The sequence below is a fragment of the Erigeron canadensis genome, chromosome 8 (genome assembly GCF_010389155.1).
Source record: "Erigeron canadensis isolate Cc75 chromosome 8, C_canadensis_v1, whole genome shotgun sequence".
Lineage (NCBI taxonomy): Eukaryota > Viridiplantae > Streptophyta > Magnoliopsida > Asterales > Asteraceae > Erigeron > Erigeron canadensis.
Window position 1 is genome coordinate 7105676 of NC_057768.1, and position 19780 is coordinate 7125455.

General features: G+C 35.5%; 2 protein-coding genes and 1 long non-coding RNA gene across 3 annotated transcripts; 2 read left to right on the top strand and 1 right to left on the bottom strand.

Annotated features, from left to right (window-relative positions):
• Nucleotides 1-281: 281 nt before the first annotated feature.
• On the bottom strand, nucleotides 282-19129 carry LOC122611274. The gene is made up of 2 exons (XR_006325501.1): nucleotides 18893-19129; nucleotides 282-766 (listed from the first exon to the last, which is right to left on the bottom strand). It is a non-coding gene; the product is annotated as an uncharacterized LOC122611274 (long non-coding RNA).
• On the top strand, nucleotides 1920-4421 carry LOC122611272 (epoxide hydrolase 4-like). Its single transcript, XM_043784271.1, has 4 exons — nucleotides 1920-2696; nucleotides 3800-3886; nucleotides 3985-4052; nucleotides 4160-4421. Exons 1-4 carry the CDS (start codon nucleotides 2040-2042, stop codon nucleotides 4296-4298), a joined length of 951 nt encoding a protein of 316 aa, XP_043640206.1. The 5' UTR covers nucleotides 1920-2039; the 3' UTR covers nucleotides 4299-4421.
• Nucleotides 13568-15405, top strand: LOC122611273 (zinc-finger homeodomain protein 6-like). The gene has a single exon (XM_043784272.1). The coding sequence runs from the start codon at nucleotides 14328-14330 to the stop codon at nucleotides 15237-15239; it is 912 nt and encodes a 303-aa protein (XP_043640207.1). The 5' UTR covers nucleotides 13568-14327; the 3' UTR covers nucleotides 15240-15405.
• Nucleotides 19130-19780: the final 651 nt, after the last annotated feature.

The window sequence follows — 19780 nt, forward strand, 5'->3', positions numbered from 1 at the left end:
TTAGGTAAAAATCCATAAAAAGGTAATATTTTTACTCAAAATTTTTAATAAGGAGAACCTATTTAAATTTCGTCTATTAAAAGGATTTCATTTTTAAAAATTTCTCAGAAAAGGTGATATCGTTAGTTTTTACCGTTAGTCACCCATTAAGTGACATTTCAGCATGCCACATCATTGAAGAAGCCCACATCAGATCCAAATTACAGATGTATATAATTAGAACTACCTCTTACGACTTACATCATAATGAGAAGAAAAAAAGAAGACGACAAGGATGATCATGATGAAAGCTATAATGGGTAAATGGTGACAAATAAGAGATCCAAACATCATAAGAAGAAAGCAGGATTGTAGGTGAAGAGAACGACTCCCCCATGTAAGCGATTTGATGAATCCACCCTTTTTATCTTTGCCATCGGCGGCCTACGACCAAACCACCACCGTCGTGAATTCCCAAATCTAGGTTATTAAAATTCCCATAATCCCAATCACCACCACCGGATTAAAAAAAGGGGTAATGTAACACCCCGAGTTAGGCTCAAAATATTACCGAAAAGATATATCGTATGCATGGTATTATCGTAGAACATGAACTATATGAATAAAAGGGATTCAGTGAATCCAACATTAAACAAAAAAGTACGTAACACATAATTCAAAATAAGGTGGGGGGGGGGGGGGAATGAATCCTGGATCCATGCAAGTCCAAGCCCAAGTTCTAGCAGAAACATCAATCATCCGACATCTCTTGGATTCTCTTGGTAACCTGAAAAGTGTACTAAACAAGGTCAACACTAGGTTGGTGAGTTCGTAGGAAAGAATGAACAAGAACACATACCAATGTCAACCAATACAAATTAACACTAAACATAGTCTAAGATTTGCACACTTGTACCCAATGTCCCCATGTCGTCCATAATGTCCTCAAGTACTAAACGTACCCGTAAAATGTCATCAAGTACTTAAAGTACCCGTTTGTATTGTCATCATGCACCTCATTGTACTCAATTGCACATCATGTACCTCAATGTACTTAATTGCACATCATGCCCCTCATTATACTCAATTGCACATCATGCACCTCATTGTACTCAATTGCACATAAGTTGTTCATCCATGACCATCAATGTCCACACATAACCAAAACACCATGTGTATATACTTCGTACGATACTACTTTTGAAAGGCCTTTGATGCTTATATATAGGGTCACCCGAAACCGAACCGGTACCGGTACCGAAAATCGGTACTGATAGGGATTCGGGATCGGTATCGGTTCTTCTTTTGAGACGTATTCGGTTTCGGTACTATTCGGTTCGGTACCAGTTCGGTACGGGAAAACCGAAAAAGAATACCGATTTCTTTAATACATATAGTACTATGTCAGGTTGCATTAGATTTTACATATATTATAGTACTATTACTGCTACTTTAGTAAATAACTATATACTGATACGTCATTTACCTATGTTATACTACTGTCTACTACTGCTACTGTTAGGAAATACAGATATAGAATAGTGTCAACATCGAACATCATTTGCTAATAAGTTAAAGTTGTCCATCTATATATTAAAATAAAAATTACTTATCATAACCATTAAATCATTAAAAGATATGTTAAAAGATAAAGTCGTCCAAAAATTAATATGTATATGAGTTCTTATATAACATGGATGAATGTTTTCGGTACTATTCGGTATTGATACCGAAAAACCGGTACCGGTACCGGTACCGTACCGGTACTTTACCCATATAATCGGTGCAGTATTCGGTTCTCATTTTAGGTTGTCTTCGGTTTCGGTACTAGTCGGTTTCGGTACGGTTCCGTACCGAAAACCATCCCTACCTATAATCCATGTAGATCCGCCTAAGGCCTTCATCCTTCACCCATAGGCAGGTTGGTTCGGGTCACTGACACCCATAGCTTTCGTTTACAGGTTGTCTAAGTAGCAACTCTACCTCATTCCTTCCTCTATTTAACACACCCCATGTCCGTTCCCTAAATCAATTCATCCGTCACATTATACACAACTAAAATGGTCAACTTTTTTGCAATTCAACAGCAATTAAGCATTTACTTATTAAAATTGGCAGGTGTCCAAACTCAAAAAGTCGAAATAGAGCCGGGAACCTATATGAACTTTTTGGTTCCAAACGAAACCATTCAAAAACCAAACAAAAAAACCAAACAAACTACAACCAACCCCGTCAAACAAAATAAGCCCATTGTCGTGTTAATCCATGGTTTTGCAGCTAACGGCATTGCCACATGGCAGTTCCAAATTGGTGGACTTGTAAAAGAATACTCAATTTACATACCTGATCTTTTGTTTTTTGGTGGGTCGTTTTCAGATAGCAGTGATCGCTCACCACGGTTTCAAGCACAGTGTTTGGTTACGGCGTTAAGGAAGTTGGGTGTTGAGAGATGTGTAGTTGTCGGGTTTAGTTATGGCGGTATAGTAGCTTTCAAAATGGCTGAACTATATCCAGAAATGGTTAGAGCTATGGTCATTTCGGGTTCCATAATTGCTATGACTGATTCCTTCACTCAAGCAACAATGAAAGAGTTGGGGTTTTCGTCTTTATCAGAGTTTTTGTTGCCGAGTTCTGTAAAGGATTTGAAGACAACTTTTCGCGTTGTCACACATAAGAAGTTTAGGTTTCCTAGTTTCCTTTACAAGGATTACCTCCAGGTTTTATTAAACTTTCTTCCACCATTTTGACTTTTTGTTAGAACATTCAAACTAATTACTACAGACTATGAGTATAAACTCAAATTTAACAAATTAATATCTTCAAACAATTAGGGCTTACGAACTGAGCGTAAAGAAGCTTGAGCTTGAATTCAGGTCTAAGATTCGTCTAATAAACAAGCTCGAGCTGGGCTAACACATTAAGTTGAGTAAGGTAATATCTGTAAAATTACATTATTTGTGAAGTTATATTTAGTAATAAGCTACATTATTTTATAGTATATTTTTTTTTCTCAATCCTTCTACGGAAGATTTGACATGAAAATCTTGTAATAAGGGCTTTGATTTTAGGAGACAGAGGTTTAAACCTTAGCAAGCATCATATTTTACCATTAATTTGCATCGTTTTTACAGACGAGCGGGTCATGTTGATGGTTTTTCCTCAGATCGTGAGACTAATGGGCTTTGGATCTGTCTAGCTGGGTTGAGCTAGTTGGCGGTAGTCTTTAGTTATCATGTTATCTTGAAGAAGTTCACCGTTTGACCATTCAAACAATAATAATAAACTATATATTTGTATATAAGGAGTGTAAAATAAGGATGACTATTAATTATTTTAATTGATTTTAATATAAGTAGAATTAAAATCCCTAAGTATGCATTAATAATCAAGAGTGTCCCTTCTTTTACAAGGTATAGAGATGTGAGATACACGGTTTTACTCTCAATTTAAATGTAAATCGTTTCTAAATGATCCCGACCCTTTTGGATGGAATGAGGACGAAACCTTGACTTACCAAAGAATAAGGAAGGAGATTCCCTTAAGTTGAAAATAAAAAAGTTTCCAACTAATCCAATTTGTTGATTACGCACTGATAATGAGTGAGGAAAATGGCTTGTGGGGATATAAAATACTGCAAATCACCCATTGAAGCAAGTTATATAACGCTAAGGAAATCATAATAATGATCAACATAAAACCTTCAAACATATGTTGGTCACGTGTGTTATGTATGAAAGCCCTACCATGACACGCATACATTTTGAATGATTCTCATAAGCCTGGCCAACAGATGATTAACCGTTTGATTGATTCAATGCAGATGATGTTTGACAACAGAAAGGAAAGAGCAGAGCTATTGGAGGGACTCATAGTTAGCAATAATGAAGACATTCCACATTTTCCACAGGCATCAGAAGTTCAACAAGTCTCAACAAGTCATATATCGATCTTTTATACACTTTACACCCTCGACTAACTATTTGATCGATACGCTTGTTTTTCCAGAAAATACATCTCCTATGGGGCGAGAACGATCGAATAATGAAGATGGAACTAGCTCAAAACTTGAAAAGGTAACTAGTGATTTGCTATTAAACCGTTCCATCAAATTTATTTAATTTCGTTTGTATCTCCTAATGTTTCAACGATAATTTGGCATTTTTGATCTGCTTATATATAGACAACTAGGAGAAAATACAACCGTTGAGGGCATAAGTAAGGGAGGCCACCTTGTTCATTTAGAACGACCATGCGTCTATACCCGGTGTATCAAGAGGTTCCTTGCCTCCCTACCCGTAGAAGATGAACCAGCAAAATAAACTTGTATTGGATTACTATCGTATCTAGACCATCTAGTCTATATACCAAAACCAATGTCATATATATCATTAATTTGTGCCTTAAATAAATATCATGATCTTTAATTGTTTTATTAAAGTGAAGTCAACACTCTTCTATCAATCATGCATGTATTCTCTGTTATTGTAATTCTAGCATCTTGCTAGCTTTTCAATATTAAAAGTTAAAAAAGAAAAAAAATTAATCATTCCCCGAGCTATGGTCAAATAAAGCGAATTGCTTGTTGATTTAGCTATCATTTTGTCTTTACTTTTAGTACTATGATCCCTCGTAAACAAAACCACTATAAAGATCAACAAAAATCGTTGATTTGGTGATTTTATAAATCATGATCATATAATGTAGTTATGACAACCAAAAACAATACCGCCAATCCTATCATGGAGAAAGTGAGACAGTCAACCGTTAAAGATGTTTCTAAAAAGACCTCTTACAAAAGTGTGTGATATAGAAGTATCAAGTATGTCGCATGCAAGTTTGTGTGTATGTGTATATTACGAGTAGTATATACGAGTATATACGAGAATGCATACCTATAAATGGGCATATATAAGGTATTTAAACCTATTAAGGGGAAAGGGAGTCATGTAGTTAAAAATCTCAATCTCCCAAATTCTTTTCGACCCTCCCGTCAACCCTTCCAACCATTTCTCTCTAACCCTTCACGGTTTAAAAGCCCTCCCAACCTCAACCCTCTCTCAACCCTTTATATTGGCGGCGGTGTGCCTTGGAAGGCTAGGCCAACCCTTTGCTAACCCGCCCACCACTCCCTTCCCCCTTAACACAGAAGTGATAAAATTGCTTATCTCAACATGTGTTACCATCATGTTTCCAAAAGTACTCTCAACATATAGCATGCATTAAATGTAGCGAGGAAACCATAGTACGAGTATCTAGTTATCTATGAAGGTGGTGAAACTAATACCGTAATTAAGATTTTCTTTTATAGATGAAAACAATTATCGGCATTTCATGTATGCATGTAGCTTTTCTGGCGTTTGTCATCATAACATCACATACAAAATTGTTACTATCTATAATAGCTTATAAAAAAAGAAACCCCTTCCCAAAATCTCAAAAGATGAATTAGCATACCAAAAATACCCCTCTCCTTAATTCATTAATTTAACATCTTCACATAATATACCCATAATACCCTTCATTCCTCGATCCTTAAAATAAATATACTACCTTCTTTAATATCAATTACCTTTACATTCATTACCATTTTCGTCCCCGCAACCCCTCACTGCCACCATTGCTGCCACCGGCGCCAACACCTATCGCCACACATCGCCGCCACCGCCATCCCGCGCCTCTACCATCATCGCTTGCGCATTGCGCAAGCAATGTTCAAAGAGAAAAGGTAATGATCAATAAAGAAAAGTTATATAATTTGTGGGTACGATACTTCTCTAGGATTGAAAAGAGATAACAAACAAGCCAAGCACTTCGGCCTGGGCCATTCAGAACACGTTTATATCCAAACTCATCATCTTTCATGGATTTCAGAGATGCACAATTTGATGGGTCTAATTTTAAATCTAGCATTAACCCAACATTTCCATTGTATAGGCCCAATCAAAAGTATCAGGCCCATAATTCTCATGGGCTTGTCATCTGTCGACATGAAACATTAATGGTTTCAAACTCAATTACTATATTGACGACATTTTGTAAACAGTCGACACTTAACAAAAACCTTCGTTTTTTTTTTGGAACAGATCACTTACAAAATCATCGACAAGTTTCAGACACCATTATCATTAGGCTATCTCAAATGGCCGGTATGCCTTTCAGTACGTTGAGCCGACATACTGAAGCTTTTGGTATGCTGCCATCTGAGTTTTCAATACTCCTTTAGTTCTTGGTGTGAGCCTTTAAAATCACAGGGGATATACTGAAAGCATTTTTGTAAAATGTGATCCAAGCAGCAAAATTCCACTTTTTATTAGTATGTGTGTATTTATATGCAAAAATATATTTTTAGCATTTTAGTAATTTGACTAATTTCAAATTGTACAGACTAGCAACCTGCAAATTCAATCAATGTAGCTCATGGGCAACTATCGTGTATGGGTCTGGATATCACTCGTCTGAAGCTTAACAATAATACCTAATCCCATCAAAGATAATTGTTAACACAACCCTTTAGTTTCTTTAATGGGATTGGTGACTCATTGGTAAGGTCTTTAATCTTGGGGGGTCCACTTGTGTTCGAGTCCAACTTCCAACATTTATGGGGTGGATTAATAGCGATTTATCAAGAGTCCTAGGTTTCATCCCAGACATGCGTGTAATTTAAGAGTATGGGTAGATTAGAATGTCGTTCTAAAATTATGCATGAAAAAAAACAGAATTATACAAATCAAATAGACAAATGAATTTGCCCTTTTGCATTATATCACGAAATGTCTGGCCTTTTGAATTAGAAATCCGTTGGCATAATAAAATTTTAAGGTCTCCATTCAACAAATTGGAATTACTTAAATTTGCTATGACGATTAACAGTTACAATCAATAAAAATTCCAAGTACTTCCTGATAAAAGGATGAAAACTCTTCCTCTAGAAGTGGTAGTGACTAGTGAGTGTCAATTGTCGAGTGTGTATAGCCTTTGTTAGTGGGTTATTGGGCTGTGCATCACGAGCAAGGCCACTATATCCTCCTAATAAATAGCCTAATAATTCTCATAAAAACCTTAAAGTGACAAGTGTGATCTACTCATTCTCTTTCCTAATCTTATAATTTGATTTTAACAAGTGTCATGATCACATTTAAAGGAGGATTTTGAAAGGTTAAGTTAAGAGGATTTATCACATCTGAAAATGACAATATATAAATAGGTGGTCTTCATTTGCTAACCATGAAACTTGATACACAATAGATTGTATTGAACATGGGTTTTCCTACCAACATACAATTATATATCTACCACTTTTCTTTGTTGCACATGTAGCTAACGAATACTTGGAAGGTTTTCCTCTACTTGTAATGTTATACTAGTTGTTCTATATATATAAACGAAAAAACTACCTCAACTAATAGAATATGGCCTAAAAGATTGCTTTCTCATTCTAATTGAAACAAACAATATATAGAATCTTGATTTAGAGTTAACTACCCTCTATTAAAACATAATAACACATCTAATATCCATTTATATCTATGTCGGCTAATATACCCCCTCAAGCTAAGGAGGAGGTAAATATTCTAGGTTGCTAGACATGTAGACAGCGCTAACATTATCACAATAAACAATAGATGTCCGCTTAGGAGGATGACCGAGCTCGAGTAGTAAGTTTAATAAAAAACAAATTTCTGCTACAACATTAGCCACACCTCGATACTCGGCCTCGGCACTTGAACGAGATATTAAAGGTTGCCGTTTAGAGGACCAAGAAAGTAAATTGTCACCAAGATATACATAGTACCCAGACGTGGAGCGTCAGGTATCCGGGCAACCCGCCCAATCGGCATCCCGCCCAATCAGCATCGGTATAAGAAGTGAGGATAGTAATTAGGCCAGCACGCATAAAAATTCTCATAGAAAGCGTGCCTTTAATGTACCGAAGTATGCGCTTCAGGACATGTAAAGGTAAGATATTGCAAGGCGCTAGCAAGACTACGGAACCCGGTAGGATGAGAAATGGGTTCCCCAGCATTGGACTCGAGTTTACGGGACGTGTCAACAGGTGTCTAGACAGGATTACAGTTGGCCAATTTTGCACGAACCAAAATTTCTGAAGCATATTTTTCTTGCGATAAGAACAAGCCATGTGAATTTCTTTTAACTGAAATACCAAGAAAATAATGCAGTGAGCCAAGATCTTTCATGGTAAATTGAGAATACATATGAAGAAGAAGAAGTCTGGCCTTTAAGGCTAGTGTTGAAGTAGTTAAGACAATATCATCCACATACAACATTAAGTAAGCAGTTTCGGGTCCATGACAATAAATAAACAAGGAATGATCTGAAGCACTGTGTTTCAAACCTAAAGTGGTGACGTACTCTGCGAAACGTTGATACCATGCCCCAGGGCTTGCTTAAGCCCACACATGATTAGAATATGAAGGGTGTCGAAAACCAAGTGGTTGATGCATAAATACTGTCTCATTAAGATGATCATGTAAGAAAGCATTCTTCACATCTAACTAAGTAATATACCAATGTTGAAATGGGACAATGCTAAGAACCGTGCGGACAGTCGCCGGTTTGACCACTGGACTAAATGTCTCATCACAATCAACGCCCGCCTGTTGAGACCTGCCATCACAAACAAGTCGCGCTTTGTAGAACTCTAAATAACCATCGGCTTTAGATTAATGTTTGAAAATCCACATACACTGAATGATGTTCATATTAGGACGACGAGGCACGAGCTTCTAAGTCTTCTTTTTAATAAGAGCGGTAAATTTATCTTACATGGCGTGTTTCCAAACCATAATGGATAGGACCTCGATTGGGCAACGAGGAACAGGATGATAATGGATGTGTGGAGGTTAAATTGTTGTTTAGGTTTGGAGTGACCTGTCATGCTTCTAGTTTGCATTTTATGTATGGGGGGATGGTTGGCAGTAATGGTTGAGAATTAGGAGAGGGGATGTCAAGTGACTCGTATGTGGGAGCGGTAAGAGAAGGTGGTGTAGATGGCATAGTAGGACAAACTTGAGACAATTTGGACCTCCGAGTATAAGTTTTGACCGAAGGAGATGGAAGAGGTATGATGGTAGATAGAGGAGATGGTGTAGTAGGAGAATCCATCTAGGCAGGGAAGGGTGGAGGAGAGGATGGAGGGGTGGTGGCAGGAGATGGTTCACGAACATGTGACCAATGGGTAGAGTGAATTGATGGAGACAAATTATGGTGAAGGAATTCATCAGAATGAGATGGTGAGTTAGTAGTGGCAAAAGGAAAAATAGACTCATCAAATACAACATGACGGGAAATGGTTAACTTTCGACTCTTGAGATCCATACATTTATACCCCTTGTGATCTCACTGGTATCTGAGAAAAACAATTGAGTACCGATTTTGAAGTTTGTGGATGGTGGTGGAGGGAATAAGTAGGTAGCAAAGACAACCAAATACGTGAAGGTGAGAATAAGAGGGATGTTTGTGGAAAAGAAGATATGTAGGGGTAAGAAAACGCTTGGTTTTAGATGGAAAAATATTTAGTAAATAAGTGGCCATTTGGAGGGCGTGGTGCAAGAATGACGGGGGAAGAAAGGAGTGTGTCAAGAGAGTTCGTAGGATGTTGTTTATGGAACGTAATTTCCGCTCAGCTTTACCATTTTGAGATATAGTATAAAGACAAATAAAGCAAAAGACCATTCCATGTTTAGAGCAAAAATCAAGAAATCATGAAACTCTTTGTTGTTGTATTCAGTGCCATTATCACATTGTAAACTTTTTATACACCCATCAAATTGTGTTTTTATGTAGGTGTGAAAGTGGTTACGATTGCTTGTTTTCTCATTCTCATTGAAACAATATATAGAATCTTGATTTACAGTTAACTACCCTCTATGAATACATAATAACACATCTAATATTATCTATATCTATGTCGGCTAATACCGACCAACTTTATATCGTATTATAAGCAGTATAAATACAAGGATGTGAAAAACCACATAAAGACCTAGCTAAGAAAAACTAAATGCATTTTAGTTCCTTTCTAAAAGTAGTTAATTGAAACATAAGCGTATGCATAAGGACCTAGCTAAGAAAAACTAAATGCATTTTAGTTCCTTTCTAAAAGTAGTTAATTGAAACATAAGCGTATGCTTTGTTCAAGGTAAAATAAAGCCAACAAATCCTGTCTACAATTAATACATCCAAACAAATTTATTCTATACAAACTATTATATGACATATTTAGACTGATATAAAATGTTTGCCTCTCACATAGTATATATTTCGTGTCTAGAAATGAGTAGATATTACTAGAAGTTTTTGGTGAGACAAGAAAAAACAAATAATAGGACAAAAGAAAAGACAGCGGCAACAAATCTAAGAGAAAGGCGCTCAAAAAGAATTCGGGTGACCTTAACCTAGTAGACTACCCCAATATGTTGGTTAGTATAGTCTTCACAACCGACAAAGACTATTGTGAGTTACTTGGTGTTCTTAAAAAACCAGTTCATTTACTTCAGGTGGCAGCCAATTCATGATCAATAGGCCAGCCAAGCTGATTCTTTATATACCTGTCTAGAAAAACAAAGCAGGGAGAATGTTTTCCTGATTTACACCTAAGTTGCAATATGAGGATCTGTTGCATCTAGTCTGGACTCAAGTAAGGTGAAATAAACAATTACGCATATGAAAAATAAAACTGAATCTAGCAGCTGGAACTAGAAAAACACAATTCTTTATAGGTAGAAATTTTCATATGAAAGATTGAATAAGTAGACACTAGAAAGAGGATGCAAGGAATACCCATATGTCAACTAAATCTTGACAAGACATCAATAACCAACGCATACAAAGTAATTATCAAGAACAACACAAAAAGAAGACCAATCATGTGGTATTGCACGTACATACATAATATGAAAGTCTGAAATAGGTATGCAGGGTTCCCATGTCCTCACATACAATGAGCACATAGAGCTATGGTACTACGGAAATAATTTTAACCATCATCTCAAACTAGACAGCATATGCCATCTTTGACAACCCGGCGCAATGGGAATTGTACTAGGCTCTATATATGACCCTTGGTTGTGGGGTATATATATAACTTTCCTAGTGGTTTCTAGTTGATGGAGATGTCATCTGTCCAGGCTTTTCTTTAGGCTAGAGATGTCACTTACATTAAGGTCTTATAAAAATCAATAAAATGCAATAATAAGATATTAAGATAGACTCACGCATCTCTTGGGTATATATTTTGGATGTGTGGCCTGATCAATGATGTCAGGAATTGTAATGGAAGAATTGTGACATCCCGAACCCGCATCTACAAGACTACAAATGTGCTTCACCTTAGTTCCAGATTGATTTTAAATCCATTCACAGCATGGCACTTAAATTACAGCAATATCTCCTTGAGTGACTACGGTGCACCTCATGTATCTCTTAACTTATCGATTATGGGTTATATAGATCATCATTAACTCAAGAGTTATGAGCTGCTAATAACTTTCCTCATGGTTTTAACCTAGTCTAGAGGCTATTAAGTTATACGTACTTCATTTTTAATAAAATACCTTGCCATATGCTAATTCTTAAGATGCTCATACCAATATCTACAGTTCAGTTAATTAAGTAAAGTGTTACGTGATTTACCTATTCCATGTTGGCTGTGGAACTAGTCGGTGGTCACCAGAGGGCTGGCTACGCCTTTTCTGATTTATAAACCTAATAAACATTAACTCTAAATCCTAAGTCTAGATATACAAACCACTACTACTAAACTAATCTGAATAACTAAATTATGCAAGTTGATAACTTTTTTAATGATAATGATTAAACAAAACACGTAGCCTGAACAAACCAATCAATTTGAGAATCTAAAGGTTTGAAAATGAAATAACATTATTTTGGGGGACCAAACCATATTTTAAATACATAAAGCAAGAAAAGGAACAAGTGAAAACATGGTTGAGAAAAGGCCACATCCCCATACCCAAAACACACACATATTATTTAATAATATTAACTTATAATAATAATATATTTAAATAATCACGCTTTTGTCCTACTTTATTATAAAAATATATAATCACTTTCATATTATATTATATTAATATTAATATTGTACATTACAACTTGATCAGTGAAATTGCGTTGCTCTTTGTAAGCCTCACAAACAACAATATTAAATTTAAAAGCTTTATGTGATTATATAATCCTTACCCAAAAAAGAGAGATTAGGACCACCTTACAAGTAGATATTTTCCTTACTTAGACTTGTTCCTCTTTTGACTATTTAGGAAGCTATTATATCACTAGCCTACTGTTTTAATGAGCTAAATTGTCCTAATCTAAGCTCCATCCAAAATTCATTGGTCACCATTCTATTTTCGTATGTCTCAAAATAATTGTCCATTTCTAAGTTTCGCCAATAAAAAACTGTATAAGTGGTAAATATCAAATATTATCGGTGACATAGTGTAATGGTTGTACTTGTGATAATACTTTTTGATCAGAGGGATTATGAATTATGTGGATTGTAGACCTTAAGATTTAAGACAATAATAGACAGATATCAATAGTCATTAAAAATGCTGTTTTTGGATTTGGAATTTAAATACTATGAGAAAGGCAAATGCCTAAAATAGATAGTACTACCTTCTAATCATGTGGAGCCAAACAAAGTTGCTTTGGCTTAAGAGGGAAAATGGGAAATGATCAGAAATCATGTTATGCAGGGAGCACAATAACTATTGTGACAGAGCACTAGAGTTAAAGTGTAAAAGAATATATTTTCATTGCAAATAGACCCCAATGGAATTGTACCATGGAGCCAATTGTATTTACCTAAACGTTAAACAAAACTTGACCAGACACTTTTACTATTCTTTAAGTTGACAATTGTTAACAGGCTACAACTTCCAACAATATAGAATAAAATGGCATATTGCTCCATATATCAATTTTTTAAGGCCAACGACATAGAATATTTTGAAGTTTAGTCCATGTAGAAACAATACTACTATAATGATACATTTTAATGTCGGGGACAAACATATATACAAACTTATACGATCCTAGATCACATTATCAGAAAAGGAACAAGGTCAAACAAGATAGTCAAGTAAAGCCTTTTCCAAATGCAATACTAGGATATGAGAAAAACCAATTACATAGTTTTCTTCGGGTAAAGAACGCATACATTCTGCAATAAAGAGTGTATGCTACTAAGAATAAAATGACAAAGAAAGATTTTGGTTCTAGGCCAAAGTATATCCCTGCCCACAGCATCGTGGGAAAAAAAAAAACCGTGATAGTGGTTCCATGGACCATCATTTGTTTCTTTACTAATAACCCCACCTACAATAAATACCTCTTTCACACATACAGAAAAATAATACATAAGTGGCAATCTAAACAACTCACTAAAACCGTACTTAGCATAGTAAGAATCAGAACCTATACGGAAACCAAACGATAAAAGAAGCATAGTCACTAGCGTCCCATTATAACATATAGTCGTAACACAAAGTAATAGGTTCGAATGTTCGATTAACTCTTTAAGGGTTGCACTTGTTGACCGAAAGGCCTCATTTGGATGGGGCGGTTTGCATGAATGCATAAACTACTTCAGCTAATGGTATATTGTAGTGTACAAAAAAATATATAAATCCCTCTTTCCCCACTCTCCCTCTCCTCTCTCTCCCTCTCTCTCTCTCTCTCTCTGACACGAACAATCAAAAAAAAAAAACAAATACTTGAGCTCAAAGGAGATGGAGAAGAGGAGGGCAAGCTGGACCAGGGAATGACATCAGACTCTATCAAATCCAAGACAAAAATCCAGGGCAGACCCATATCTGTCTCCTTTAATTGATTATCTTATGAGTTTTTAAGAGATGGATGGTAGGAGACACTATTTATTTAATCTCCCACTTCCTAATTTCTTCTTCTGTTCATACATCATGCTTCAACCATCTTTTATCATTTATCATCCTTAGAGCTTTTGCAGTCCACTAATAGTGCATTAGCATTAGCAAGAGAAGTATTTGGGACCCATCTTATAGGAAAATCTCTTCTTTCTTGCACTCCATCAAGATTCCTTTTTACAACAGTTTACTGCATTTGTATCAATAGTTTTTCATGTTTTTGTGAGTACTTTCTGTCCATTAATTAGAGGTTAGATAACTAGAAGGTTATGAAATAGGGAGAGGGGGAAAAAAGATAGCTAATCCCTATTCCTTATCTTGGTTAGACTAAGTCCTATCTTCTGGAATTAGAGTTGTAATTAAAAAGATATTTAAACAATAGAATGGTGGTTTAGTGAGACGGGTTTTAAAAGTCAAAACTTAATGGAAACTAGAGAAATAAATTCCTTAAATTATAATAACCAGCCTCAAACCAATCAAGAATCATCTCCTAGATTGAGTTCTGCAACTTTAAACTTTTCACCTTCATCAAACACCATAAGAAATGAAACCCCGAGTAACCTTCTTCAGCGAAACCACTATCACGGATTCATGTTGCAGAAAGAAAAACCGGAAGCACAAAGACCCATAAGGAATTCAAACCTAGATCCAGATCCAGTTACACAAATTCCTCAAGCATCAACACAACCACCGCTACCCCCATCAATAACTGCTCGAGGCGTGGCTGCAGTGGTGGTCCGGTATCGTGAATGTTTGAAGAACCATGCTGCCAGCAGGGGTGCTCATGTTTTGGATGGGTGTGGGGAATTCATGCCTAATGGAGACGATAACACCCCAGAAGCACTAAAATGTGCAGCTTGTGAATGTCACCGAAGTTTCCATAGGAGAGAGGTGGAAGGTGAATCGCAGTCAACTTATCACACACAGCATATAGCCCAACCGCCTCGTGCAACTGCAGTACAGCTACCACCAGCACCAGCACCAGCACCTCAGCCGCAACGCCAAAGGTATCATCACCCAATGCCACCAATGATGATGGCATTTGGTGGTGGAAATGGGGCACCCGCAGAATCTTCCAGTGAAGATCTTAACATATTTCGGACATATGATGGAGTGCAATTGACGGCACAGACATCAAAAAAAAGATTTCGCACAAAATTCACTCAGGAGCAGAAGGACAAGATGCATGATTTTGCAGAAAGAATTGGGTGGAAGATTCAAAAGCAGGATGAACATGATGTTTTAAGATTCTGCAATGAAGTTGGTTTGAAGAAACAAGTGTTCAAAGTGTGGATGCACAATAACAAACAAGCCACTAAGAAGAATGAACTGTAAGATTGCTAGAACTTATGCAAGCTTATAATAGTTAGAACCCTTGTTTTCAAATGGGTTTATCTTTTCTAGACTTTAATGCATATAGATGTACACATATTACACTTACAATCCTATTGCTAATCCCACATTTTGGCTATGATTATAAATTACGTTTTATTAGCGGTTATATTGTGTCTTTGATTTGACCTAGGTCAGTTCTTAACATCATGAACAAATCAACAAAATCACAAGGAGCTCAATTTGTATTGCACTGACAATTTATTTCCCCTATAATACTAAGTACAGCATACAATCTGGTTATCTAAATAGCCAGCTTGTAGGTTTTGAAATGGCTGAGTTTCATCACATCTACTCTATTTCTACATTGCATCTACTAAAGGATGAACAGATGGTTGACACTTGGGAAAATATATAACTGACACCAAAATAGTTGCCCCTGGTTCGACTCCCACCAGTTTCAATTCTCGTTGGCCTGCTTTTCAGATAAAACTATTCTACTTTGCAGAGATTTTATTACTATAGAAAATATAAGACTGTTTTAGTTTCTATCCATTCCAACTGAGCCTCTAACGATTGTATCACAAGGGTATAAAACAAAGGTAACTTCTCCTTAACTACACATTGTTTATAGCCAATAATAATGTTCCAAAAAATTTGTAATTCTCTCTAGCTACATCAACTAATTGTGTTAAAAAACATAGATGTGGATATTACTCCAACTCTCCAAGAAGATTTAAGTGATTTACCATCTATTTTGTATCACGGGTGAATGAAAAATAATACCCGCAAAATGACTCTCACAAACTCACATACCCATCCAAGATACACTACCTAAAAAATGAAATCCTCTCTTCATTATGAGTAACTCAATCTACAATTATACCAGTCATTGCATCTGACTTCCTAAACGAAATAAAAGGCCTTACTCTCTATTAGATGTCTCCATTAACATAAGGATTCGCGTTTTGTTATATCAATTTCAATAGGCCAAGACTTTAAAATTTTTAAACATTACAATAGAATCTACAAACTTATACATGCAAGAAAAATCTAATGCCACCATCCACATTATATATTATCATGAAATATTTAGGTACCGTTACACACCTAACGGAGTTTAGAACATGCTAGAGTTTATATACACTGAATCTGCATCATTTCCTCCATTCTTAAAGAATAATATTTTCACTTCTGCAAAACCCAGAGCTCAAGACATGCCTAATGGAAATATTATAATAAAAGAGGGTTCCGGATGTTTGTTATCTTTTAATCCTGTATAACATCTGGCCTCTCATGCTACTGCTATGGTGATTAGAACACATGCATGAGGACAATAAAATAATAACAAAAAAACATCAAAAAAAGAAAGAGCACTAAAGAATACCACATAGAATTCTATTATAATACAAATGTAACAGTCATTTGCAAAAAGAAAAAGAACAACTAAAATACTAATGTCAAAGGTCAAAGAATTATAAAGAATCTGAAAGCACATTTTCCTACAACTTGGCTATACATGTCATCCTCACAAATCATACTAAATTTAGTACTTAATAGCATCTTTCTTCTTTAAACAAGATTAGGTTAACCTGATTTGGGATAATTAAATATGCACTTGCTATTTCGGGAAGTCAATTATTAAACCCGAATCTAGGAACAGGAAACTGGAAACTATACCAACATAATGGACTTCCTTTAATTCTCTATAAACTATATATCGTCTATAAAAACGAAAAAATTTGTGAACTTGTTACCATCCACTATCACATTTAATATGTGGTCGCAGACCGTCACTGAGTTTCAGAGACTTCGTGCAAAATTACTACCTGTATATCGGTCTATCCCATTGGTATTCGTCCACATATATAAAGTTATAAACACTACATATCAAAAAAAAAGTAGCTAATAAAGTTCAAATGTCGTTTTTACCGCGTTATTTAACACAAATTTGATGTAGAAATCTGTAACAACAATTAACCTAATACATCAACAGGTGACTAAAAAAATTTCTTTTTGTAAAATTGGACAATTATTTTGTAACAAACAGAAATGTTACGTGATGGAGGGAGACGAAAAGAGGCCCTGTAAGTAATGGCAAAAACTTAGAAGCGTCAAAAAAACCACCACCAAGGTGACCTAGAGGTCGAGTTATCATCTTAGGGACGACCATAGAAAAACGTATTAAAAACTACGGATACCCTAGTAAGGCTGGATACATACAAATGCATATTATATTATATTGAAAAATACTAAGGGCTGCACTTAAGTGCATAAAATATTGTACCTTCTATATCAAAAGCTCACCCTTAGATTTTATGGTAAGTATCCAACTATTTGATGTAACTTAACTACAGCGCAGCTTAGGGCTTTGTTTATATATATATAGGGTTAGGTTCATGTGAGAACCGTTCACATATGAACATAGTCTATACTACCTATATAAACAAACTACCCCTTCCCCCATTTAACTCACTACATTTGAATTACCTAATATACCCTCTACATTTAAACTACCCCATACACCTTATCCCTGAAATTCCGAAATTACCCTTAATTAAAAAAAAACCCACAATTACCTAAAACCCCTATTGTTATAAAATCTCCATTAACTCTAAAATTATTGCTGAAGGTATTGCTACGGATAAGAAAAAATATCTTAATTGTCATAGATTATATTACAAAATGTTTAAACAATAATTACCTTTTTATAACTCACGAAATTACGAACCAATTATGTCCTTTGTATATTGGTATTAAATTTTAATCTTTGACTATTTATTTTTTTAATTGCCTTAGTCTCCTCCCCTACAATTGTAAGTGGTTATTTTTCATGGTTAGTATTTGCACTTCATTATTTTTGCACCTAATACACGACTTATTTTTAGAATGATATATATGTTTAGATCCTGCATTGGCGCATCTCATAAAAGTAAACTGAACGCTATAAACCGTTACGGTGTCTAAAGCATTATAGACCGTCACCGCTGCAACGCGCGGGCACCACTCTAGTAGTATTAAGTATATCTTGATCTGTTGATATGTGAACAAATTAATTCATATATACCATTCACATATGAACATAGTAGTATTAAGTATATCTTGATCTGTTCTTAAATGAACTTTTTCCTATATATATTTATTGATTTATATATATATACCTTATAAAGCATTTGGCCAATTTATTTTCTAAAAAAAAAAACTTTATCTACCCAAACTACCCATCTCAATTGTTCACTAATTTAAATTTTTTCACCTAATATATCAATGATACCCTTAATAGAATTGTTACAACATACATCCCTTAACCCTTAAAATAAAACGGGTACCACAAACATGTTTCACAGTACAATATGCTTTAATAATTATACTGTGTGGTAAATGTATCAACTTTTGTGATACGAATATCAATTCTCTTAAAATAACTAAAATATCTTCTTTTATATCAATTGTTTTTATATTTATAACCACGCCACTACCGCCGCCGCCTCGCCCCTCCGCCGCTGCCACCACCACCACACCCGTCGCCGCCACCACCACCACCGCACCGCCGCGAGCATATAACATATATATATATATATATGGATCCCAATTTTAATCAAATGTATATTCACAGTAACAAATTAAAATAAGTAAGAGGCAAAATAAGAATGTACCTTCAGAGCTCATTCCATCTCCACCACACAGACTAATTACTTTCATTCGAGAACTTGAAATTTGGGGGAAAATTATTGTAAAAACTGGACCTTCGCATGAAGGCACACGCATATTAACTACTTTCATTCCAAGCCACGTGGCGTCTTCCGCTCGTTTTGCAACTTTTTTTTTTCCGCCACGATGTATTATCGTCTTTGAAGACTCAGGTAGTCAAGTCTCTTTACCCACGGTCTAACGCTGGCTACACAATCAATTTTTACTGTATCTATTTTAACCGCAAGAGCGTGGGATTAGAAACAATACTAGTGCTTAGACCCGTGCGATACACGGACAACCCTAAATAATTTTTCTTAAACTTTATTTTAAGATTGTATCAATGAATAAATATAACTGAGTTGGACATAATAAAAATATTCTTATGAGTTGATTAATTTAAAGAAGAAGAATGCTAGATATACCTTGGGATTTATTAATTATACACGAGGGCTTAAAACGCGTACATTGCACGCCGGAGAGAAATTATAAAATGGATTGTCCATAGTAGGCACATATAAGAAGGATTATGATGGTTACCTGAATGTGATAGGTATTATGAATTTTCCCCCACTTTGATATATAGACCCACGTGGATGCGTTATAACCTTAAATAATTTCTTTAACACCAATTCAAGCATGCATGTAGCGAAGTAAATCTACTCCTATTACAACTAATGACCATTTTAAAAAAAATTAATGACTTAAAATGCATAGAAAAGTCTTATTTAGCACTAAAATAAACCATATATACCTCATAATTTTCATCACAAATTTGATAGGTTGTTCTTTGTATAAGATTTGAAATTTGTTGATCATTCATTTTAACTCCAATAGCACTAGTGGCATCTACA

Coding starts and splice junctions, on each gene's coding strand:
- LOC122611272 (XM_043784271.1), top strand. CDS start 2,040: ATGGTCAACTTTTTTGCAATTCAACAGCAATTAAGCATTTACTTATTA. Junction 2,697..3,799: donor TTTACAAGGATTACCTCCAG/GTTTTATTAAAC, acceptor GATTCAATGCAG/ATGATGTTTGACAACAGAAA. Junction 4,053..4,159: donor CTAGCTCAAAACTTGAAAAG/GTAACTAGTGAT, acceptor GCTTATATATAG/ACAACTAGGAGAAAATACAA.
- LOC122611273 (XM_043784272.1), top strand. CDS start 14,328: ATGGAAACTAGAGAAATAAATTCCTTAAATTATAATAACCAGCCTCAA.